The sequence below is a fragment of the Ictidomys tridecemlineatus genome, unplaced genomic scaffold (genome assembly GCF_052094955.1).
Source record: "Ictidomys tridecemlineatus isolate mIctTri1 unplaced genomic scaffold, mIctTri1.hap1 Scaffold_576, whole genome shotgun sequence".
Taxonomy (NCBI): Eukaryota; Metazoa; Chordata; class Mammalia; order Rodentia; family Sciuridae; genus Ictidomys; species Ictidomys tridecemlineatus.
This window is the reverse complement of record NW_027523884.1, coordinates 1-24,538: the sequence shown is the minus strand read 5'-3', so window position 1 is coordinate 24,538 and position 24,538 is coordinate 1. Positions and strand designations below refer to the sequence as shown.

Genomic DNA, 24,538 nt, shown 5'->3' with positions numbered 1-24,538 from the left:
GAAAACTGGGAATGGGACCACCATTTGACCCAGCTATCCCACTTCTCAGTTTATACCCAAAGGACTTAAAAACTGCTACTCTGATTGTTGAGGCCCTAAGTTGTTCAGTAACAGACAGGGCAGGAGACAAACTGGATGAGCACTCCTAGAAACTTGGAAATCGCTGACAGCCGTGGGGCCACATCAGTGTGCTCACTGCCTCAAGGAAGCTCTCTGGTAACAGGAATGCCTTAATTGTCCCCGCCCGGGGTGACTGAGTGGCAACCCAAGCCAGAGGCTCTTCCTGGTACTGCTGGAAGATGACTTTGCAGAATGACAGGACCTGAGTATCTACCTGGCTTCAGGATCCAGCATCACATATGGGAACAACCTTCAATGACCCTTGATATGGCAGGACTGTCCAGACTAACTCACATACACTGTGTAAGAACCTGTAGAGGACCTCAAACACCTGTTTTCTTTCTTTCTTTCTTTCTTTCTTTTTTTTTTTTTTTTGCAAAGATGGGGGTTGACTGTACTGCTGATTGAACCCAGGAGAGTTTTACCACGGAGATATACTATCAGCCTTTTTGATTTCTTATTTTTGAATCAGGTTCTTACTGAATTTGCATTCCTTCTGTCTCAGACTCCTGAGTCACTGGGGTTATAGATGTGCCAGGCTCTCAAGTTCCAGTTTCAAGAAAGTTAATCCACTGACAAGAGAAGTAATGTTAAGATAAGAAGTAATGTTAAGATAAGTGGTGATATCTTGCAGGAAGCCTGTTTGTGGTTATCAAGTTATCATACTTACATTGTCATACTTACATTCTTTGCCATTTTGAACCAAGCCCTCTTTTCTGCCCCTACCGAATTTAGAACGGGACCTAACTCCATTACTACTATATTTCCTGTGATGCTATTACTCATAATCCCAACAGGTTTTTTGTTTTGGTTTTGGTTTTGGTACCAGGGATTAAACCCAAGGGTGTTTTATCACTGAGTCATATCCCCACAACTTTTAAAATTTTATTTGGAGACAGAGATCTAAGCTAAGTTGCTTAGGGCCTCACAAAGTTGCTGAAGCTGGGTTTGAACTTGTGATCCTCCTGCCTCAGCCTCCCGAGCCACTGAAATTACAGGCATGTGCCACCATGCCTGGCCTTCCCATTTGCTTTTGTCAAGAACCAGTGGGAAGAAACTTTCTTATTGGTCTCTAGGATTGTAGCTATAGAAATGGCCTCTCCTACTGTGGATTTCTTATCCCTATCTACACCATAACCAGGGAGCCATAATTTCTCCCTGTATATCACCTAAACCTCACTCTAGTAAATGGCTCTGCAAAATCTGCACTCTTCCTTGTTAACCTTTCAACCCTGCAGTCTTGACCCACACTTCCACACCTAGATCTCACTCCATGTTTTAACCACTCAAATAAGAAAAAAATGCTCCTCCTTAAGTTGCTGAAATCTCTCAGTGGGGGACAAACACAGGAGGGACAAAGAGCACATGCATTCCTGGGCCTAACCCATAGCCTGACAGTCATTAAAAGATAGTAAGTTCTTTCCTGCTTCCAACATAAAGGATAAATAAAGCTTTGAGGGGACCAAAACGTGGCAAATTCCCAAGACACTTCACTTGTTACTTGGCCGTGCTCTGAGTTTTTTTTTTAACAGCTACAGCAAGTCATCGTCTCAGCAGGCAGAGACTGTCTATACAGGATGCAGGTCAATGTGAAAAGCTTTGGGTCCAGTATGACCTTCTGACCAACCGTGAGTCACTCAGAGTCAGTCAGTGTCCACACAGGAAAAGGAAACAAACCTTTCAAAGGCACGAAGACCACTTCGCATTCCTAAACCTTAGCTCCGCCTTGCAATCAGCCCCTTCACAGGAATAAAACTTGCTCCCCTCATTCAGAGAGGCCGGCTTGGCGCCCCCTCGGGCAATGTTGGGTCTCCCTTCTCAAGGAGAGGTCGAGATTAAAGTCTTGCCTGAGCATTCACCCACCTGACTTGTTTTCGTTTTCTACCGTCGCCAAGTTCCCATGCCCAGCACCAGCAGTACCCCAGGGCATGCTGCCGTCCGAGGGAAGGAGAAAGAGTCTCTGGATTAAGTTTGTATTTCCTTTCTTTTCTTTTCACGCCAGGCCACATCATTTGGACACCAGTTGACCCTATCTAAGCAGACCTTTGAGAGTCACATGGCATTCCATTTACTTCTCATGACAGTCAGCAAGGGAGATATTATGTTCCCAGTTTCTCTTTGGGGTAAAGGCAGACTCAAAGCAACGATGTAATTTTCTTGAAGGGACACACCTTTTTGGTCCAAAATAATATCCTACTGGTATCTTCCCTTCTTAAATTAAGAGGGTTGGGAGATAGAGTCTACATAATCAAATAGACCACCCCTTGATACAGTCTGAAAGATCCTCCTCCAAGTTGTTTGATGCCTGCCTTGACACAGCTGCAGGGTCCACCCATAGGTCCCCGCTAGGTTGCTTACACAGACATTCTGCCACCCACAGATCTGCTCTGACTTTTCCCAGGTGCTGTCCTCCATTCAGACCGCCCTTCCCTTCTTCTTTTTTGTTTGTTTGGTGGGGCGGATCAGGGATTGAACTCAGGGGCACTCCACCACTGAGCCACATCCCCAGCCCTATTTTGTATTTTATTTAGAGACAGGGTCTTGCTGAATTGCTTAGTGCCTCGTTTGTGCTGAGGCTGGTTTTGAACTTGCGATCCTCTTGCCTCAGCCTCCTGAGCCTCTATACAGGTATGCATCACTGTACCCAGTTGCCCTTTCCTTCCAACAGAGACTCAATTGATCAGATTATGTTTTGTGCATAATGAATCCCATATCACGAATAATTTTAGTGCACCAAAATTTACATCAAGGGGCTGGGGTAGTGGCTAAGTGGTAGAGTGCTTGCCTAGTACATGTGAGACACTTCAATCTTCAGCACCACATAAAAAATAAATGAAATAAAGATTTTGTGTCCATCTACAACTAAAAAAACATTTTTTAAAATTAAAAAAAATTACATCAAAAATAAATAAAGTGAAAATAAAAGAGCCTTGAATACTCTCACCTCCCATTACCCCACTAGCCTCCGGCAGTCATTTCCCACGCCACTTTCTCAGTGTTATTTGCCTCTGAAAAGTGTTCTATGCAAATACAAGTTAGAAACAACCCAAAAGAATGAAGAACAGCTTAGGTGCAGTGTGGCTGTATTAACAAATATCAGGCTTCTATTCAAGATCTTATTTTTAAAGAAAGCTGGGATAATGATCATGACAGAGTGACAAAAAGTCATATATAAAGTACATATGCCATAGGAGCCCAGTTATCTAAATGAATGTGAATAAGCATAGTGAGACACTAGGAAAAGTTACTCTGTACCAGAAAATTAACAGTGCTCCTCCTGTCCCGGGTAACGAGGTCATGAATGAATGTACTTTTAACTTTATCCTTTTCATACATATGCGTATATTTATATATGCACATATATATTTATACATATACATTTTATATATGTATATATTTTACACATATGTATTTATTTATATATGTATTAAATATGTATATAAATACATATTTATTCATATATACATACTTATATGTATATATGTATATACATATATTTATATAAGTATTTATATATTTATGTGTATATACATATATATTTATATAAATATTTACATATTTATATGCATATGTGTATATATATGTATGTATATATATATAGAGAGAGAGAGACAGAGAGAGAGAGAGAGAGAGAGAGAGAGAGAGAGAGAGAGAGAGAGATTGGGGATTGATCCTAGAGGAGCTTTGCCACTGAGTTACATCCCCAGACCTTTTTATATTTTATTTTGAGATAGGGTCTTGGTAAGTTGCAGAGGCTGGCCTTCAACTTGCAATTCTCCTGTCTCTCTCCCCCTCTATATTTCCAATCCCCTTGCTGGGATTATTACAAGAGTGTACCCTTGCATCCTGCTTGATCAATTTTCTATAATATCCACATATGTTTTTAAATTAGAAAGCTTTTTTAATAAACAATTGAGAAACCTTTCTTACAATGGCCTCATCTTGTCTAGAAGCTTGTACTGTTCCCTCAAGACCAGCAGTTTCTATTCAAGTGATAAGAACAGGACGCCAGGGGGAGACAGAAACAAGGACCTGAGAGCAAGGGAGGCATTCTGGAGGAAGGGGGTAAAACTTGAGCTATTTTCAAAGGATGGATGGCCTGTTGGTTGGGTACAGAAGGGCAGGGAGGTCTCCAGGCAGAGGAAACAGCCTGTACAATGCAGGGAGACAAGAGAAAGGAAAAAATAAATCAATCAATAAGGTGGATGAAGCCGTGCAATTGTATTTATAGAATACACCCACTGAGCACCCCACGGGCTCGAGTGGATGCACAGGGAATGCATGGGGTAAATGACCACAACTTACATGCACATCCTCCTTCACACATTATAAAGTGTTGTCCCACGCTCTCTTGCAAACCACACACATTTTAAAAGGAAGGAGATGACGTCAAATCATTACTTGCCATACCCTTCTTTTCTTAGCTCAGTTCCTTTAAATAGCCACGCCCTAGGATATGGATTCAGGGAGTTGGATAATAAGCTCTCGGCCACGGCCACGGGGCACTCTGGGGTGGATGGCCTTGGGGGCCAAGCCATCAGGAAGGCCTGGGGTGAGTGGGCAGGAGAGAAGGAAAGGAGAGGAGGAAAGTAGGGGTGACCTAGGGCCTCCCCTCAGCCCTCCAGTGCCCTCTCTCCCCTTCTCATGGAGGCTGCTCATGAATGGCTGCGTCTGGATTGCTTTCAACACCTTCTCTGGGCTTGTTGCCTCCCAGACCTGCCCTCTCTCCTTTCTCCCTCTGTCAAAGGAGACACTATTGAGATGAGTGGGAAATCGTTTCTCAAGAGGCTTCAGGACCAGCACGGGGCACGCCCACAGTTGACTTCTGCCTTTGACCTGCCCCCCTCACATAACCACCACCACCCTCCTCCTCCTCCTCTTCCTCCTCCCTCTCAGTTCCTTTTAATGGTTGGCTTTAAGATCTCACCACGGAGTTCTGCTTCAGTCTTGCTCACTTCAGTCACGTCTTCTCTTCTAGTCCAAAGACTGGCTCTCTCCCGTACTGGGAAAAATCTAGCTAAAGCAGGACCTTGGGCAAGTCTGACCCTGAGTTTCAATAAGGTACAGGTAATGACCTCTTCTCTGGCCACCTCACAGGAATCCAAGGTGTCGTACGTACACAGCTTCGGGTACTGAGTTGACCCGATTTCCCCTCTGCTGATTCTTTGAGAGGTGACTGCTTCCAGATTGAGAGAGGATAGCCACATTGTATTGGCCACCTCTATTTTGAGAATTAGAAAACATCCCCGGTTCTGAAATGACTACAAATACGCTCTATCAGCGACGGTGGCTTTTCTCATGAGTTCCCCCAAAGTGTCCTCTCAACGTCCATTTAGGTTCAATGAATTGAAATGAGAAATGGGTTTGAAACTTCTCAGACCACAAAGGCGGGCAGTCCATTCTCTCGGGCCAAGAAATCTTCCACTAATGTTCGGTGGATAGGCCAATGTAAAGGGTCCAAGTGAATTTATCGCAAGGTCAGAAGAGTTGGGGGTGGCAGGTGCGGCAGTTATTGTCTAACTTTCTGTTCCGAATGAGACCTAATCATGCTTGGATAGGCATCTGCTTTGTATCGTCCCCTGATTTAATCAAAGTGATTTCTTCCTGGGAACTTATCACCATCCTTCATTTCTTCTGAGCGTTGACCCCTCTGAGAACCTAGTAGAAGCTCTGAATCTTCTCCCCGCTAGAAAAGCACTAATACCATATTTTTAAAAATTTTTTTATTCTGTTGCCATGGTGCTTTCAAATGAAAAACCTCATAAACTTCCTGTTCTTCTTTCCTCCGCCCCTCCTCTGCCGCAAGTGTACTGGGTGTGGAGAAAAGTTCATTGGGTATTTTCCTCTAACCTTGCTTTTTGAGTTGCCTTTCCACCTTTGGTCTCTTTCTAGCCCGGCTCTTGGCTGTCTCCAGCAATCCTGCAAATCGATGGAATGTACTGTGCGCTCCCGGCGATGGAACTGGTGGCCAGCTCCAGGGCTGTTACTGCTGTTGTCTCTTCTGGTGACCAGTATGCAAGGTACTTTCCACCAACTGCCTGTGACTCGGCACCAAAAGCATGGTCAGACGGGAAAGGAGAGATGGGAGTCGGCTCAGCCCTGCAAGTGGGGTCTGGTCTTTGAGGCAACAGGCAGTTCCTGTACCCGTAGAAGGTTGGGGAGACTTCCTTAGCTTTGGAGAATCAGGCTCCAACTCTCTGCCTTAGGTGTGATTCCAAAATAGGACCTGAGGCCACGGGAAGCCGTACAAAAGTCAGGACTGCTGAAGCTCACCACCTCGTGTGCTCAGGGTCAGGGTCCCCAGTTACCACTTCCAGACCATCTTTCTTCCTCTAGTGCTGGAATTCCCGGGCCACAAAGAAGGAGTTAAGCTTCTGTCTTTCTGGCTATTTCACCCATTAGCATCTCAGGGGTTTTGTTGTTGTTGTTGTTGTTGTTGTTTTCATTTAAAGGTTTTTAGTGCTCACCATGATGCATAAAAATGAGAACAATGAACAGCGTGGAGAGGTTCAACAAGCATCCTAAAATTAGGAAGGTATGCAACTTTTTGGAAGAAGAGTTAGTAATACCTGGAGAAAATCTAGTCAGTCCCTCATACAGGGCTTTCTGGGCACGGGGGGATGCGGGGGCAATCTTTTGGATCTGGTCTGGTTCTCGTGACTCTCTCTGTAAACCTAGGGACATACGATATTCAGGGCCTTTTGTAATTACATGGACCCCTTGGGGCTGACTCAGTGTATCGGACACTGGCATGGGCTCTGGAGTGGGGACTGTTATGAAGCATTAATCCAACTGCTGGGATCCACACTAGCAGGAGAACTGGAGTGTTTCAGAACTCTCTTTGGTTAAACACGCCCTGACAGTTAGACATTGTCTGACTTTTCCATGTTGGACCTTCTTCCTGGCCATTTATTCTCCTTGAGTCCAAATGTACAGATGACCTCTGATTCTAAAGTCCCAAAGGAATTTCCATACATCGGTCTTTATCAGGATTCTAATCATGCTCCTTCCTTCAGGCCCTTCCTGGCCATCCAAGTTTAGATCCCAATCTTCGGCTTTAGGAGAATTTCTTAATCTCTAAATTTAATTTTGCTGTTTGTCTTGAAAGAGGTGCCCTCTCTCTTACCTCGGGGTCTACATACACACCTTTGTGTCTGCCAGGCCCAGGCCTCTCTCTGACTGTGTCTCCCTCCTGATATCCATTCCCTTTGTTGACTCCACGCCACCCGCCCTGGCCTCCCTGCTGGGTTTAAATATGGCAGACATCCCCCCACACCCGAGGGCCTTGGATCCAGTCTCCTATACCCCATTTGCCTATTTGGATTCCTCTCTAAGTTTTCTTTTTTGTTATAGCAATTGTCACTTCCTAACAAACGGATAGCATGGGTTTTGATTAGGTTAGCATCCTACATTTCCCTAATTTAGAGTAATTAAAACTAACATCGAATACTTACTGAGTGTCAGGCATTACAGTAGGCATTTTTAATGTTATTCCATTTAGTTTCCGTAAGAAATTTGTAGGTGATGATCATTGTCTACGTTTTCCAGACGAGAACGCTATATTTCAGAGAAATTAAGAAATTCTCCAAGGACACACAGATCTAACTTCCAAACTGTGTCCATATGATTAGGCTTTCCTGAGATTAAGCCCAGGGAATCTTGATAAAGGCCAATGAGTCTAAATCCTTTTGCGCATAGAATATGCCTAGGGATGATCATCTGATCCCTACTCTCTGACTTTAGTCCTAATAAACACACTCAGGCTGACCTTAATCTTTCTGTATGCCTTAAAAAAAGTTGGCTTCCCTTTTAGTTCTGAGCTTTTTGTTCAACCTAGAATTCTCTGCACCCTCTTCTCTTCCTGCCCTTTTGGCTTCCATTTTCATATGATTTCTTCCTGAAAACCTTAGATTCCAGATTATGGTTTGTGAATTGCTTGTTTGGTTCTCTTTTCTTGAGCCTCATGAAGATAGGAATCGTGTTCGGTGTTAATGCTGTTGAACTTGGCACAGTGTCTGGAATATAGCAAGTGCTCAATAAATAATTGTTCGATAAATGAATGAATTGCTTCAAAGAACTTCCTTTTAGACTACACATCTCTATATTCCAGAGGAAGTAAGTAGTTTTCTTCTTCTCTGAGAAGCACTCTCAGATCTCCTCAGACTTAGAGGAGTTTCTCAGCTCTCTAATTTCAAGGCAAGCTCTCTGATTCAGGGTATCCTCCACTGCTGGAGGACTTTTTTTTTCCTTCCCACAGCACTTAGCAAGATGCAGTACAAACCGCACTATAATGGAAGTTGGAAAAACTATGTTCTATCTGGGTTCTACGCTATGGGATTTTTCTGTAAAATATAAAGCTTCAGCCTCAGCTTCTTCAACTCTATGATGGGTATAATAGCATGCTTCCCATTTCTTTGAGAGGTCGCTATCAAGATCAAATAATATAAAGAAGGTGAAATTGCAGCCAGGATTGGTGGTTCATACCTGTAACCTCAGCTACCGAGAGGCTGAGGAAGGAGGATCGAAAGTTAGAGGCCAGCCTAGGCAACGTAGTAAGATTCTGTCTCAAAATAAAAAAACAAAATAAAAGAGCTGAAGATGTAGTTTGGTTTAGTGTGGGGGATGGGGAATGAAACTGCATTTGTCACACACACACACACAGTTTGAATAGAATTCATTTATTGGATGTGAGGAGCAAGGGAAAGAAAGGTATTGAGAATAACTCCTAGAATTCTGGCTCAAGCAACCAGAGGCCAGCCTCAATAACTTAGTGAGACCTTGTCTCAAAATAAAAAATAAAAGAGGCTGGGGGTGTAGCTCACTGGCAAAGCACCCTGGGTATAATCCCCAATATTGCAAAAAATAAAAATAAGAAAATCACAATTATTTATTTTGTCCACAAATCTATGGGCAAACTGTGCTCAGCGCTTCTCACATAGGACCTCTCCTATATTTGCAGAAAGATCCTGGTTGTCATAGGGGCACCTCAAAGGCATCTTCATTCACATGACTGGTGTCACCACCTGTCACCACCCAGCTGAAGCCACCTAGAGTGTGTTCCAAGAGAAACAGGCAAACACTACATGGTCTCTCTCTCTCTCTCTCTCTCTCTCTCTCTCTCTCTCTCTCTCTCTCATTCTTTTTTTTCTTTTTCTTTTAGTGGTATGGGGATTGAATCCATGGGAGCTTCACCACTGAGCTACATCTCCAGCCCTTTTCATTTTATATTTTGAGACAAGGTCTCACTAAATTGCTGAGACTGGCCTCAAACTTGCGATCCTCCTGCCTCAGCCTCCCGAGTCACTAGGATTAAAGGCATGCGCCACTGCACCTGGCTGCATGGTCTTTTGTAATCTAGTTTTGCAAGTCAGAGTTCTATATTCAGTTCATTGATGCAGCTATCAAAGCCAATCCGGACTCAGAGAGAGAGAATGCAAACCCTATCTATTGATGGGAGGATTGTAAAAAAAAAAAAAATTAGAATTTTAAAAACACTGCTATAATCAAACTTACTGCTCTTCCACCATTCCTTGCCTTTGGTTGCTTGAGCCAGAATTCTAGAAGTTATTCTCAATACCTTCCTTTCCCTTGCTTCTCACATCCAATGAATTAATTCTGTTAGTTCCACCTTCAAAAATACCTCTTAAATAGGTCCCATTCCATCATCCCAATGGCCAGCCATTCATTTTCTTTTAGAACCAATACCACAATGACCATCTGTCTTGACTTCCCTTTGACTCCATTTTTTTCTAGCTTATTCTACATACTGTCATTGGTATTCGTTTTCTAAACTGACTGTTTATTTCACTCTTCTGCTTAAACTTCTCTGTGGCTGCTCTGGTCCATGAGAGAGCAGAAACTCTTGAGTATAAAACTCACACATCATAATACAGCTGCCTCCTGCCCTCACCTAGTCAACTCTTTCAATGAGTCTTGCTTTTGTGGTCTTTAAGCATTTGAGACTTTTTTCCTTTCCTCCTCTGGTTGGAACACCTACTATTGCAGGCTCTTATCCTTTCCCTGGCTTAATCCTTGGATGTTAATTCACTTCTACAGAAGTCGTTCCTGACCCCCAAACTCCAGTGATGTTTTTCTTTTATGTGCTCCTTAGAGGCCTGCATTTTCCTCATCCTAACTCTTCTCAGCAATGGTGGAATCACCTTATTCCCTCTGTTCACTTGAGTGGAAGGTCCTAAGGGAAAGAGCTACATCCACCTATTATATGTGCCGGGAGGCTGGCCTGTAGTGAGTGCTCACTCTGTAGATAAGGGAACAGTGGATAAGTGACGTACCTACTGTGTCTGCAGAGGTGGATGGACAGAAGGAGATGGAGTCCTTCTTTCAGCTGAGCTGGGCTTTCAGACTCGTCCTGCTGGCCTTGATCAAGTCTCTCTCTTATTTCTCACAGTGGCCACTTCAAACTTTCACCCCCATCTTCAAAGTATCTGACCTCTGTCTTGTGCCTCCGTAGCAAAGAACTTGCCTCTTTGCTGGAGGAGGAAGTGGCTTAGAGATTATTAGGCAGAAAGCCCTTCAGCTTTCTGTCCACCATTTCCAAACTGGAAATTTCTCGACTATCTTGTTTCCTCCCTTTTCCCTCAGAGGATAAGGTCTCCCCACTCCCCAAACAAGATCTGTGTCTTCCATGGTGTGCTGAGCCCTGAGAAGCTCTGGCCTCTGGTTGCTTGAGCCAGAATTCTGGGAGTTATTCCCAATACCTTCCTTTCCCTTGCTTCTCACATCCAATGAATTAATTCTATTAGTTCCACCTTCAAAAATACCTCTTAAATAGGTCCCATTCCATCATCCCAATGGCCAGCCATTCATTTTCTTTTAGAACCAATACCACAATGACCATCTGTCTTGACTTCCCTTTGACTCCATTCTTTCTAGATTATTCTACACACTGTCATTGGTATTCATTTTCTAAACTGACTGTGAATTTCACTCTTCTGCTTAAAATTTCTCTGTGGCTGCTCTGGTCCATGAGAGACCAGAAACTCTCTCATGGACCTATCTGTCCCCTCCTTTTCCTGCAGGCCTCTCCCGCCACTGGCTTTATCCCATGACCGTCTTAGCTCAAGGCATTTCCTTTCCTACAAAGCAAAACAAAACAAAACAAAACAAAATGATCTTACCTTCCATGCAATGTCCTTTACTCAGTGCTCTATATTATCCTTCCCTTTCACACAGAAATATCTTGAAAGAATTGCTCATTTCTCTGATTTCTCCTTCCTTACTTTTATATTCCATTGCAATAACACCCATTAAACTCATTATATCACCTCTCTCAGGAAATAGCAGCCTGATTATTTTGTCACCCAAGTCACAAATCTAGGGTCTTGATAGTCATTGACAACTTGCTTCCTAAAAGGGTTTGAAAGAATTTTTAAATATCTGATATCACTAGAGAGCTCCAGATAATGCCACATCAATATCTTTAGGATTCACCTCTTTTTTTTTTTTTCTTCCTTAAAGTTTCACTAGAAACACAAGACTTGTATCTAGAGTAATTAAAACTTGCTGTTTAGCATCCCCTTCTCTTTCCTGGGTAGTTTTTCTGTTACAAGATTAAGGCTTCTTTTTTCTTTATTATTTTTTTATTTATATATGACAGTGGAATGCATTACAATTCATATTACACATATAGAGCATGATTTTTCATATCTCTTGTTGTATCAAAGTATGTTCACACCAATTCGTGTCTTCATACATGTACTTTGGATAACGATGTCCATCACCTTCCACCATCCTTTCTAACCCCCTGCTCCCTCCCTTCCCCTCCCATCCCTCTGCCCTATCTAGAGTTCCTCTATTCCTCCCGTGCTCCCTCTCTGTACCTGACTATGGATCAGCCTCCTTATATCAGAGAAAACATTCGACATTTGGTTTTTTGGGGATTGGCTAACTTCACTTAACATTATCTGCTCCACCTCCATCCATTTACCTGCAAATGCCATGATTTTATTCTCTTTTATTGCTGAGTAAAATTCCATTGTCTATATATGACACATTTTTTTTTATTCATTCATCTATATACTGAAGGACATCTAGGTTGGTATATGCCACATTTTTTTTTATTCATTCATCTATATACTGAAGGACATCTAGGTTGGTTCCACAGTTTAGCCTCTTATAATTCTACTTCCCTACAGACCAGAAGCAGGGGTTGGGCACAGTCAGGAGCTACTTCTGTTGCTACTAAAAGTTGCAGGTCAACATTATAACTTTCATCCTAAGCATCCAGACACATCACCAACTGCTTTATTCTGTTTCCATTCAATCAGAAAGTAGGATTTATTTTTCTTCTTTCCTTTAAGATTGCTTCACCTACCATTTAAAAGACAAAATTGTTAGGAAGGCAAAGGAAGAATTCAATCACCAATTACCGGTTTCTTATTTCTCAGTAAGAAGTCACAGCCAATCACTAAGTCAGCCTTTCTAGAACTGTTAGCCACGGAGAGATGGAAGATGCAACATCCCACACATGTTTGCATCTCAGCACTCATGACATTGAAATGAATGCTGACTATTTGTCACGATGTCAGACCTTGAAACATTCCATCTCCTGAGCATATGTCCGAGACTTCTTGTAGAGTTTGACAAAGATGACCTAGGCCAGCAGTTCTCAATGAGGGTGGGGAGTGGGAATTTTGTCCATGGAGGCAATAATGAGAGTCTGGAAGACATGTCTAGTGATTTAAAAATCCTTGAGAGAATGACTTTTTAGACTGTATGGTGTAAGAGGCCAGAACCTCCATCTGCATTGCTGATATCAGATTACAGCGCCAGGCACACTGTGGTTGTGCAATGACTGTTGTTTGGACTGAATCAATTCTGTCAGAGGACTGGACCAATCAGAAGCACTGTGGGAATGAATGCCTACCTGTGTGTGCCTAGGTACCAGGACAGGGTAGGCATCCAATGAATGTCTGATGAATTGACAGATGGATAATTGGAAGGATGAATGGATCCAGAAATGAAGGAGGAATGCATCTTCAAAGCCCTGGGACACAGATATTTTTATCTTTTAGTGGCTGAAGAAGATATTTTTGGAAATGACAGACATGTGGGAAGTGAACAGCTAGGTATATACGTTGTTGAATGAGATGACTAAGTGTCTGTGTGATGGTGTACGATAACAGAATGATGTAGGAAGTGTTCCTCCTTTTATCTACCTTTAATGTTTGTTTTTGCAGCTCCTTCCCAGACTGCTTTGCAGCTCCTTCCCAGACTGCTTTGCAGCTCTTTCCCAGACTGCTTTGCAACTCTTTCCCAGACTGCTTTGCAGCTCTTTCCCAGACTTCATATACATAATTTTCATTCCTCTTTTTTCAGACCTCCCTTCACCTTCCACCCATTAGCTATCATCTTTTCTTCCTCCTGTAGAACCTAAATCTTACATAATCTGGAGTATCCTTGTGAAAAAAAAAATATTAACAAAACTGTAAATACATTTGGGAACAAAAACCAATTCAGTTTGAATGAAAAAAATAAATTCCAACAAACGACAAATTTTTTAAAATGGACAAATATGTCATAGATCACAAAAAGCCAGAAAAAAAATGGCATTATAATTTTAATTAGTTAAGTGACTTCATGTTTCTATAACACTTTGCCACAGAAGAGCTCTGGCTATTGATCACGTCAATCCTGGTCTTTCCTCTACTTCCCTTGTAGGGTCTGCCAGCTGGCCTGGCACAGGAAGCAGGGCAGGGCCCAGCCGCAATGTTCCTCTGTGCCACTTCTTCCTTCATCAGCGTAGCTGGCAGTGACCTTGCACAGAACGGTCTGAACCACACAAATATACCCCACGGAGTTCAGACAAAACATCCCCCAGTTCTAGTTCCCCTTAGCCAGATTCCAAATAACTACAAGCACGACACCACCCAGCACAAGTAGAAATGTGACGAAAAAAGACTGGAAACAAGGAGTGGTCCAATTATTTCTGTTTATAAAGACATGAATACACTGTCAGGGCCCCTCTAGGGCCATACAAGAGACCCCAAAGCTTCCGTTTCATCCCTTTCACAGTAATTCTGCCTCCATCCAAATGTTGTCAAATATAGTTGGCATAAATGGTCTCCACTTTCTTACCATCTAATAACTTACTTCAAAATAAATTAAATGCCATATGATATATAAGCCACTTTTACAGGGAATTTTAAAAAAACAGAGCAAAATATTATCAATAAAATGAAAATATCTTTATCCACTCTACCCAATTCCAACTTTCCCTGTGACTGTCTCAACACCCAATCCCCCTGGCTCATTCTGTACCTTCTATTCTGACCCCCTTGCTGTTGTTTAAATATGGCAGACACCCCATCACCACCACCACCACCACAGGGCCTTGGCTGTAGCTCTTCCCTCTACCTATTTTACTCTTAGCCCAGATGTCTGCCTGGTTTTCTCTCTCCTTCTTTAAGTCTCTGCTCAGATGTGACCTACTCATCATCTAGTAAGTGACATCTCCCCTCCCAACCTCTACTAGCACTCGTAGCTCCCCTTACTCTATTCTAGGTTCCTCTTTTGTTATAAAAACTACTACCACCTACCATATACTGTATAATGTATTCAGTTATCGTATTTATTGCTTGTTCTAATGCTATCTTAAGGATCTTTGCTGTTTAATTCATTGATGTATCCCAGATGCCTCAAAGAGTGCCCAATGCATGGTACTCGACAAATATTGCCTTTTAAACGTTCTTTGACTCATCCTTGTGGTCATCTTCTCCAAAAGAGACTTCCCTAGGATTTCCTCCATCCTCTACCCCTACTCCCTGGACAGGGGCAGATTCCCTAACACTTTGTATTTATCTTTGTTGTCGTATCCAAAGATATTTACACATCAGGATAATTGGTTTGGGGGTCTATCCTGAAGGGTGTTAAATCTTTCAGGATAGAAACATGTATTGCTTATGTCTACACCTCTAGAGACGAACATAATGCTTATTGAACTAGGTTGAACTGACACGAAACCCAAACCCAAAGAAGGGATGTGATTTTTCGTCAATTTATTTGAAAATTTACTGGTATGAAAGGGAGGGAGAGACCCAAGGCCAACTCAGCATCTCAAGCCGCAACTGCCACTGGATTCCTGATTCTGGGTCGAGTACCTTTGACAAAAATCATACTCATTATCCCCCAAGCAGAAATTCCTTCCTTCTTCCTTGGTCCACCAGCCCAAGCGAAAGCCTGGGGGGTACTGCTTCCTCCAAGGTGCGTCTCTGGTTTTCATTGGCAGATCCTTCAATGTCTGCAAAGACGGTGGTCTCTGGCAGCAATGTGAGTCTGCAAGTCCCCGAAGATGTACTGGGTAACTACAAGCAACTAATTTGGTTTTACAACCCCCAACAAAAGATTGTAGAATGGTATGTGTCGTCCCCTCCTACCTACTACAATTCTCCACTGAAGCTCAGAATCCGCCTGGATCCTCAAAGTCCCGCGCATCTGCACATCCATCAAGTACAGAAAGAGGACAGCAGTACCTACATCTTAAGAGTGTCGAAAGACGATGGGAAAGAGCAGGAATTGAAGATACCCCTGCAGGTACTTGGTGAGTTGTGGGAACCGGGGCAAGTTCCTACTCCAGTAAACCACGGGGAGACTTCCTGAGAGTCATGGTGATGCTTTCCGGGACAAAGAAAAGAGAAAAACCTCAGGGAAGGCTGAATTCATGTCCTCCCAGAGCCAGTTCTACTTGGGGGTAAGCCTGAACCAGCAAGCCCTAAAATTGGTGGCCATAGGATATTTAAAACCTCATCTGAGCCTGGCATGGTGGCACACACCTGTAATCCCAGTGACTCAGGAGGCTGAGACAGGAGGGGATCACAAGTTCAAAGCCAGCCTCAGCAGTTTAGTGAGATGCTAAGCCACTTTGATCTTGTCTCAAAATCTAACAATTAAAAATAAAAAGGACTGGGGACAGAGCTCAGTGGTAAAGTGCTTCTGGGTTCAATCCCTGGTACCCCAAAATTTTTTAAAAAAAATCTGGCGTGAACCTAAGAGAAAGAAAACAGTATAGTTATTTCCTATTTCCTTCACCTTTTCCTATAATCCACCCCAATCTATTCTGAACGCATCTTAATTTATATCTCTCAACTTGGACTTCATGAGACCCATGTAAAAAGATATAAGAGCTGAAGGACAGAACAGGAACTATTATGGAGAGTCTCTTACCTATCAGAATGAGTATAACAAAAGCTTCCACTTATAGCTCCAAGCTAACCAGTGTATGGACAATAAGAACTGAGACAGATCTGGATTCAAACTCTGGTTAAGTGAAATAAGCCAGGCACAGAAAGAGAAATACCACATGCTCTCACTCATCTTGGTATGGTGGTGCCTGCCTGTAATCCCAGCAACTTGGGAGCCTGAGGCAGTAGGATCACAAATCCAAGGCCAGTGTGGGCAACACCGTGAGGCACTTTCTCAAAACAAAAAAAATAAAAAGGGTTAGGAATGTGACCTTGGATGTAAAGCGCCCTTGGGTTTGGTCCCCAGCACTGGAGGGCAGCGGGTGTTGATCTCATAGAAGCAGAGGATAGAGGGCTGGGGATTTGGCTCAGTGGTGAGTGCTTGCCTAGCATGTGTGATGCCCTGGGTTCGATCCCCAGCGTGCACGCGTGCACACACACACACACACACACACACACACACAAAGAAAGAAAGAAAAAAGAAAGAGTGGAATAGTGAGTGGCCCTTGGATGTTAGAAAGGGCAGGGAGAGAAGAGATAGAGAGAGGTTGATAATAAATGCCAAAATATTGTTAAATAAGAGGAATGAGCCCTAGCGTCATACAGCTAAGTAGGGTAACTGGAGTCTACAACAACTTATGAAATATTTCAAAATAACTAGAGTTCAGAGTTTCCCAAACATATAGAAATGACCAGTATTTGAGAAGATGGATGCTAATTATCTGCTTTGATCATTACATGTTTCACACAGGTATCAAATTATCATACTGTACATATATATATATATATATATATATATATATATATATACACACTTATGCATAATCTCAGGTCGGTTACTAGCTTTGTGACTTTGGAAAATTATCTTAATATCTCTGTGCCCATATTAGGTAAGATCCTTTTCATGGTTAAGTTAGAGAAACCAATTCTCTGTCCCTTAAGAAAGGAGAAGTTATTTTAAGAAACCAGATCTATTTAAAGCAGTGTAACTGAGTCAAGTAGGACAGAAGAGGAGGAAGATTGAGAACAGTGTCAGCCCAGATTCCCCAAGTTCAGGAGTCTATGGCTGTGCCTATGGATTCCTGCCATTAACCTGACTTATCAAAGTTTAGACTTTTTTTTTTTAAAAAAAAAACCCTGGGTTTAAATTCTTAGTCAATTTAATGAGAGAAAAGCTGATTTATCCAGCTTGATTTGGGTCTGTGTTTTTGATCTACGTGTCTGTGTATCTGATGTAGAAATGTGGTTCTCAGGGGGCGTCCATGGCGTGGAGTGGGCAATTACTGCAGAAGAGGGGCCTCATCCATATCCAATGGGATATTCATACAGAGCCTTGGCTCCTCATCATATTATGATGACAGTTATATCATCCTTTTAGAGTGTTATAAGGATCAAAATGGATAATGAGAAATTAAAAAAAAAAAAACTTTTTACTGCTGACATAGTGCAGATGAGGAGTGTTGTATATAGTCACGTCCCACCAGCCCAGTGGTTCCCCCGGATCTAAGAGGCCACATTCCCCTCTCATTCACTTCCTCCATCTCATATGGCTTGAAAATTCAGGAGGTCCTTGGGAGGGAAAAGTCTCTTACCGTGGTGTTTTGGGTAAACCAGCCAAGGACACAGAATAAACAAAAATTAAAGGCCCCCTGTATGTACCATTTACCAATCTCTGTAATTTTTGTGATGTCAACATCCCTCCCTCCTTCCCACACTCAGCTGATTCCAAGTGACTAAAGTTTTTCAAAAATTTTTGAAGAAATTGCAAATTTTCAGAGTTCCTACAAAATCACAAATGGTTTAGCTCCAGCACACTCTGTCTGAAGGTGAGATCCCCAGGGTGTGATTAGCATAAAGAATCATCTTTCCATTCAGCCCAGGCGTCCATGATCACTCACAGGGGGCTGGATCCAGACCACCCTGGCTGCCCAGGGCTGTGCTGTTTGTGGGAGGAAATGAGGAAGGAGTCTGAATGGGGAGGCTAGAACACAGGAAATGGTGTAAACGCGCGGTATACAGATTGCTCAGTGTAGCCTGTAGGGGGAAGTCCTGCAACCCAAGAGGGCTCTGTGGAGGAGCTGAAATTTGAGCGCAGGGGGCCAAAATTGGTAGTTTCTATATTGTCCTCACACATACAACCCAGAGACAAGCTCGGGTCCGGGTAAATTCTCTGCCACATTTTAATCCTATGGGGTCTGACCTGCAGTGATTCTGCAGGACCAGATGCAGGGATTACCTCTCACCACATCTGGCAGCAAGACAGCAGAGTGATACTAATAGGACCTTTAGCATGTGTGCAATATTCACACGCTGTGAAAAGCACTTCTCCATGGACCAGAGCACGTGTTGTCACTGACACTGGTGACATGAGGTTGAGTCACTTCACAGATGAGCTCAAGGGAGTTAACTCCATTACTCGGTGTCACTCCACCAGAGTCACGTCCAGGACCCAGGCTGGCCTTACTTCAAAGCTAGTGTTTTGTTTTTTGTCTCCAAAACTGCTCCATCCATCCATCCATCCATCTATCTCTTCATCCATCCACCTATCCAACTCTGCTCTGTGGCAAACACTGAGATAAGAGTTTATAGACCAGACACCACTGACACATGCTGGGGGTTACAGAAAATTCTCTGTAGCTCTGCTAGAGGCCTCTCATGATACAGAGTCTGAAGCCTGGCTGATTGTAGGACAGTCTGAAACATAAGGGTGAGCAGGGAGGACTGATGGAATTTCCCCTGGGTGGTTGTGTAAAGTCGCATGCTTGTTGGTATCCCTTACCTCAGGACTCTCCCAAAGTCTGAACTGGAGAATTTTGGAAGGACAGATTGGGCCCAAAGTGCATGGTGGCACCCCTCTGTAATTCCAGAAACTTGGGAGCCTGAGGCAGGAGGATCACAAGTTCAAGGCCAGCCTCAGCAACTTAGAGAGACCCTAGCCCAAAATTAAATAAATAAATAAATAACAAGAGGTGGGGGTATGTAGCTCAGTGGTAGAGACCCTGAGTTCAATATCCAGTGTCACACACCAAAAAAATGGGGGTACCAGGCTGAACATCTGGGACAGTTGGGATCCCAGGTCTGACCCCAGCTGATCTCTGCTGGGCATTTTGTCTCAGACATCACCCCACGTGTTCCTGACTGCATCTAATGGACTCTGGCTCCCCCTGCTGGAGCCAGAAGAATTCAAGAAGTTGTAGCCCCTGAAGCCTCCAGAGGTCCAAGTTGCTCACTGGCTCCCTCTGTAGGACCCTCTTCTCCACTGCTTTTCTCCTGTGGCCCTCACCAGCCCTCCCGGGTTCCCCTTGTACTTTATATGGTTGGCTAAACCGTTGCTGTAAAAAAAAAAAAAAGAAAGAAAAGAAAAGAAAAAAAAGCCTCAATTCATTGTCCCATAATATCCTCCTCATTTTCAGACCCTGTTCCTAAGCCCGTCATAGAAATTGAGAAGACAGAAGAAGTAAACGGCGATTGTTACCTGAACTTGTCATGTGTGATAGAGGACGAGTCAGCCAGCTATGTTTGGTATGGGGACTCGGGGCCCTTTTCACATGAGTTCCAGAAAAAGGTGCTTGAAGTCTCTGTTAATCCACAAAACCAGTCCAGGTTTTACACCTGCGAAGCCAGCAATCCTGTAAGCAGCAAGAACGATACGGTCTACTTCATTCCGCCCTGTACTGTAGGTAAGAAATGATGTCCCCAGGAGCTGAGATGGGCACAGGGTGACCAGTTGTCTTTTTCATGAGGGAAGGTGGGGGATCTACTGAGCCCTCTGGCACAGAATGTGGTAGAGAACCCCGGAGGTGTCTGGGAGACTTGGGTTCTACTCCGGACTCTGCCTCCACCTCTCAGTTCGTTCACCTCACTTTTGTGAAGCTCAACATCCTTGGATGCCAAGGGCATTTAGCGTAAGATCTCTGACGCTCCCCACCCTGGCTCCACTCTCATGATGCACAGTCTGAAGCCCGGCTAACTGTAGGACAGTCTGAAACATAAGGGTGAGCGGGGAGGACAGATGGAAAGCTGTCCAGGCATTGTCAAGCAAGAGCCTAAAGCTTCAAGGCAAGAAGGAAAGGGAGGTGAGCAGGAGAGGGACTCCTCTGTGTCTCTGGAGAGGACCCACTCTGGAGTATCACTCCTGGCTGTGGCTCAGGCCTCCCCAGGTGTTATCCAGGGACAGCTGAGCTGGTAGGTTTTAGAGTCTATCACGCTTGAGGTCAATCCTGACACTACCATTTACTAGCTATAAACAAATCACTTAGCTTCCCCCAAGTTGTGTCTTTCTTGAAGATAAAATCATTGTTCTCACCTCATGATGTGATAAGGAACAAGACAATACATAGAACCTACCTCACATCATGATGGATGAGTCCTCAGTGAAAAGTGGCTGAATGAGGTTCATTCCCTTCAATTCTGGAGACAATAAGATCACAATCTCCAGCACTCTGGGCCCCGTATCCTCCATGCCTCTAAAGTGATATCCCTGAGCCCCTGTATACATATTCTTCCAGAGTAACTCATACCTGTGGTGCTGGTGTTCACCTGTGATCCTCAGCTATTAATGAATTACTTAGCTTCTCCAAGTTATGTCTTTTTTTTTTTTTTTGATGGTGGTGGTGCTGGGGATTGAACCCAGGGCCTTGTGCAAGCTAGGCGAGCACTCTACCAACTGAGCTACATACCCAGACAAGTTATGTCCTTCCTAAAGACAGGAATGATAATCCATTCATTCCCAGGGATCCTGGTTCCTATGCTTTTGTGATCTTCCTGGGCTCAGTCTCCCCTCCACTGATTACTCTGTTCTTACAGGTGGGCTATGGGACCTGACCGCTCTTCTTTCTTCTTTCCAGCTAACTGGACCTGTCTTTTTATCATGTCCTAAGATGCCCTGCTCTTCTGCCACCCCAGACCCAGTGTGACAGGTCGCTGTCTGACCATGAGATCACAATTTGGCTGGGCAAATCCCAACACCACTTTCATATCAATACCACCTGTGGAGATCCAAAAAAAGAAAGAGGCACAGTCCTGTCCCTTATAGAATGGAATGGCTGCTCATTTGCAGAGGAATAACAGCAATCATGTGCCCATTGTGAGGGAAGGGCTAAATCAGTTTCATCCCTTTTTAGCCATCCAAATTACCCTAGAAAGTACTCCTAACCTCATTTTCCTATTTTTTCTATTCATCTCCTCTTTCTTATGACTTCTCCTTCCTTTCTTTCCCTTCTTTTTAAATCCTTTTTCCTTTCCTTTTTTAAAAATATTTTTAGTTGTAGACGGACCCAATGTCTTTATTATTTTCATTTTTAGGTGGTGCTGATGATCAAACCCAGTTCCTCACATGTGCTAGGCAAGCACCTTACCGCTGAACCACGACCCTAACCCTCCCTTTCCTTTTTCCTTCCATCTTTTTGCACAGATGGTTATTGGGGTGGAGGAACAAAGCCTTCCCCAAAGTCAGCTGTGCCTAGCGTTACAGCCTCACCTGTCTAGGCCTGAAGTTCTGTCCAGTCTCTTTGCTGTCAAGTATATGGGCTCAGCCTTTTCCAGCCCCATTATGCCAAGGGAAACTTCAAGCACAGGATTCAGCTAAGTTAGTGATATTTAAAGGATTTCTGTGTGCTTTACACTTTACATCTGGAGGGATTGAACTCTTAAGAGGAAGAGGATGCCCCAGGCACACTGAGATTAGACTTAGGTCGGAAACTTTTTTCTTTAATTTACTACTTTCCATGCCAATATCCCAGTGCTCCTGCCCCTTCTCAACGCATTAACCAAGACACCTTAATGTTTGGGGTTTCTTTGCTCTTTCAGTCAGATCCTCTGAAGTAACTTGGATCGTAAGTTGGTGGATAGTCATGGTACCCACTGCTGCCGGCTTCCTACTTACTCACTATGAACTCTTCTAATAATTCAAGAGTGAAACTTCAAGGCCACTAGATCTTACCTTCATCAGCAACCATGCTCTTAACCAGGACAGGAGCTCTGGTTACATGGGATGAGACAAAGTATTTTTGTGGAAGCATCTTTAAAGATTCTCAATGAATTTTTTTTTGTAAAAAAAAAATCTCTGGTAAATATTTTATGTTATATTTCATCATTGTTTTTCAACACACATCCATGGATACATACATATGCATTCTTTCCACCAAAACAACATGATCATACTGTGATGTTTTTATTTTGTTGTTTTTACTTATTTATATATATATTTTTTGTGGTGCTGGTGATTGAACCCAGGGCCTTGCATACGGTAGGCAAGTGATCTACCATAGGACTACATCCTCAACCCTACGAACGTTTTCTTACGGTTTAAATAAACATTCCATTTAAATTCCTGAAGTTGTTCCAACTCTAATAGTGCTGGTTCCACCATCCTGGGCAGACTGGAAAGAGTACACACAAAAGAAGAGTGATACACGATTGTCTATGTGTCTGCATAGTTGAGAGGTAGATTGTGCTACTTCTGATCTTTGTTCCAACATCCATGCCAAGATTCCTGGGCTTCCCTGTCTCCAGTCTGCTCATGGAGAGTGACCCGAGTTCTTCCCTTCTTTGGTCACCATTGTAGCTGGGGGAACAACGCTTCAGATCTTAGTTATATCACAGGATCGAATGAAACCATCTTTGTGCACTGGGCATTGAACCCGAGGGCATTCTACCACTCAGCTCTGCCCCCAGCCTCTTTTATCTATTTACTTCTTAAATTTTGAGACAGGGTCTCTCTAACTTTCCAGGCTGTCCTCAAACTTGCAATTCTCCTGCGTGGGCCTCCCAAGTCACTGGGATTCCAGGTGTGCACCACTTTGCCCTGTTGAAAGCATCAAATCCACACAATGTTTTTAATCAAGGTCTTCCATCATAAGCAGGAAGGACTCTCCAGGTCCACTACTGCATAACTCCTAAGATTTTTGCTGTATATTCTCCTCTAAGACTACTCAGGGACCTGGAGCTGGGAGGTCAGCCATGGATGTCCTTTCCCTTCAGGGAAACTGCCCACCACTTCTTATACCAGACTGGCCTCCCCTCTCTCTCCTTTTATTGGCTGCAAAGATGCCCTCCCCTCCACACCCCATCTCTTCTGTGGTGTTCACCAAACCCTTTCATTTCCCCTTGAGGTCAGCAGAAAATCTCCTTCTTCCGGCTCCCTTTGCAGCTAGCTGGGGTCACATGACTGGTTTTGGCCACTAGCAAGTGAGAAGAATTGATGTGACAGGAAGTGAGGGAGCCTGGGAAATGGAGTCCTGTAATGCAGGGAGCCTGGGAAATGGAGTCCTGTAATGCAAGGAGCCTGGGTGTGAGCCATTGCTTGGAAAGCGACTACTTGGTCTGCATTGCATTTGCAAGATAAGAAAGTCTGGGCCTGACTTCCTAAAACACAGCTTTTCTCTCAGCCCCCTTATGGTCCCCCCCCCCCCCCCCCCCCGATCTCAGCTCACATCAGCCTGCATGTGTTCTCCAACTGGACTTTCTTAGGCTTCTTTCTGGAAATAGCACCCACTGTTTTCCCCTCATTTTTGTCAGTGGAAGAGGAGGTTTTCTTGGGAAAACATGTAGACACATGTGCACATATATGTGCTCATGCATACACACAGAGGAATTGAATAAAAGCACTTTCGGCAGGTGTGATGATGCGTGCTTCTAACCCCAGTGACTACAGAGGCTGAGGCAGGAGGATTGCAAGTTTGAGGTCAACCCCGATCAACTCAGTGAAACTCTGTCTCAAAATACAAAATATAAAGGAATGGAGATGTGGCTCAGTGGGAAAGCACCCCTCAGTTCAATCCCAATACTGAAAAAAAAAATAAAAATTTTAAAGTTACTAAAACGTGAATATTTTCCTTTCTTCCACAGTTTCTCTTTCCGCTGCTTGAGATGATATTTTTATTTGTTATTTAATGTTGGTCAAAGTGAAATGAAAATCAAAATTTTAAATCATCATGAATTGTCTATGATATGTGATATGTCTTAATACAAATACAAGAACATTTAATTTTAATGTGGAATCATTAAAATTACTCAATTCATATTTTGAACATGTGTGTGCATTTGTATCTTGTTCTTACCAGAGGAGTGCAAATGCTGCAAAAATCTAATTTAAGGCTGGACATGGTGGCCTATGAATCCCAGCAACTCGGCAAGAGTAGCACAAGTTCAAGGCCAACCTAGGCAACTTAGGAAGATCCTGTTTCCAAAAGCAGGGGTGCGGAATAGGGAGGTAGCTC

The 24,538-nt window shown here is 43.4% G+C and overlaps 1 protein-coding gene across 2 annotated transcripts; it reads left to right on the top strand.

Annotated features, from left to right (window-relative positions):
• The first annotated feature begins 5,944 nt into the window (after positions 1–5,944).
• LOC144374084 (CD48 antigen-like) lies at positions 5,945–22,651 on the top strand. Of its 2 annotated transcripts, none has more exons than XM_078037034.1 (4): positions 5,945–6,140; positions 15,368–15,679; positions 19,733–19,999; positions 22,128–22,651. In XM_078037034.1, exons 1-4 carry the CDS (start codon positions 6,050–6,052, stop codon positions 22,220–22,222), a joined length of 765 nt encoding a protein of 254 aa, XP_077893160.1. In that variant the 5' UTR covers positions 5,945–6,049; the 3' UTR covers positions 22,223–22,651. The 2 variants fall into 2 exon arrangements, with proteins under 2 accessions (XP_077893160.1, XP_077893161.1); XM_078037035.1 differs by lacking the exon at positions 5,945–6,140 and adding an exon at positions 6,557–6,655.
• The last annotated feature ends 1,887 nt before the right edge of the window (positions 22,652–24,538 follow it).

Bases quoted from the DNA above. Each gene is read 5' to 3' on its own strand.
- LOC144374084 (XM_078037034.1), top strand. From the start codon at position 6,050: ATGGAATGTACTGTGCGCTCCCGGCGATGGAACTGGTGGCCAGCTCCA. The intron at 15,680-19,732 runs GTGAGTTGTGGG...CCTCATTTTCAG, and splicing joins GATACCCCTGCAGGTACTTG to ACCCTGTTCCTAAGCCCGTC. The intron at 20,000-22,127 runs GTAAGAAATGAT...TTGCTCTTTCAG, and splicing joins CATTCCGCCCTGTACTGTAG to TCAGATCCTCTGAAGTAACT.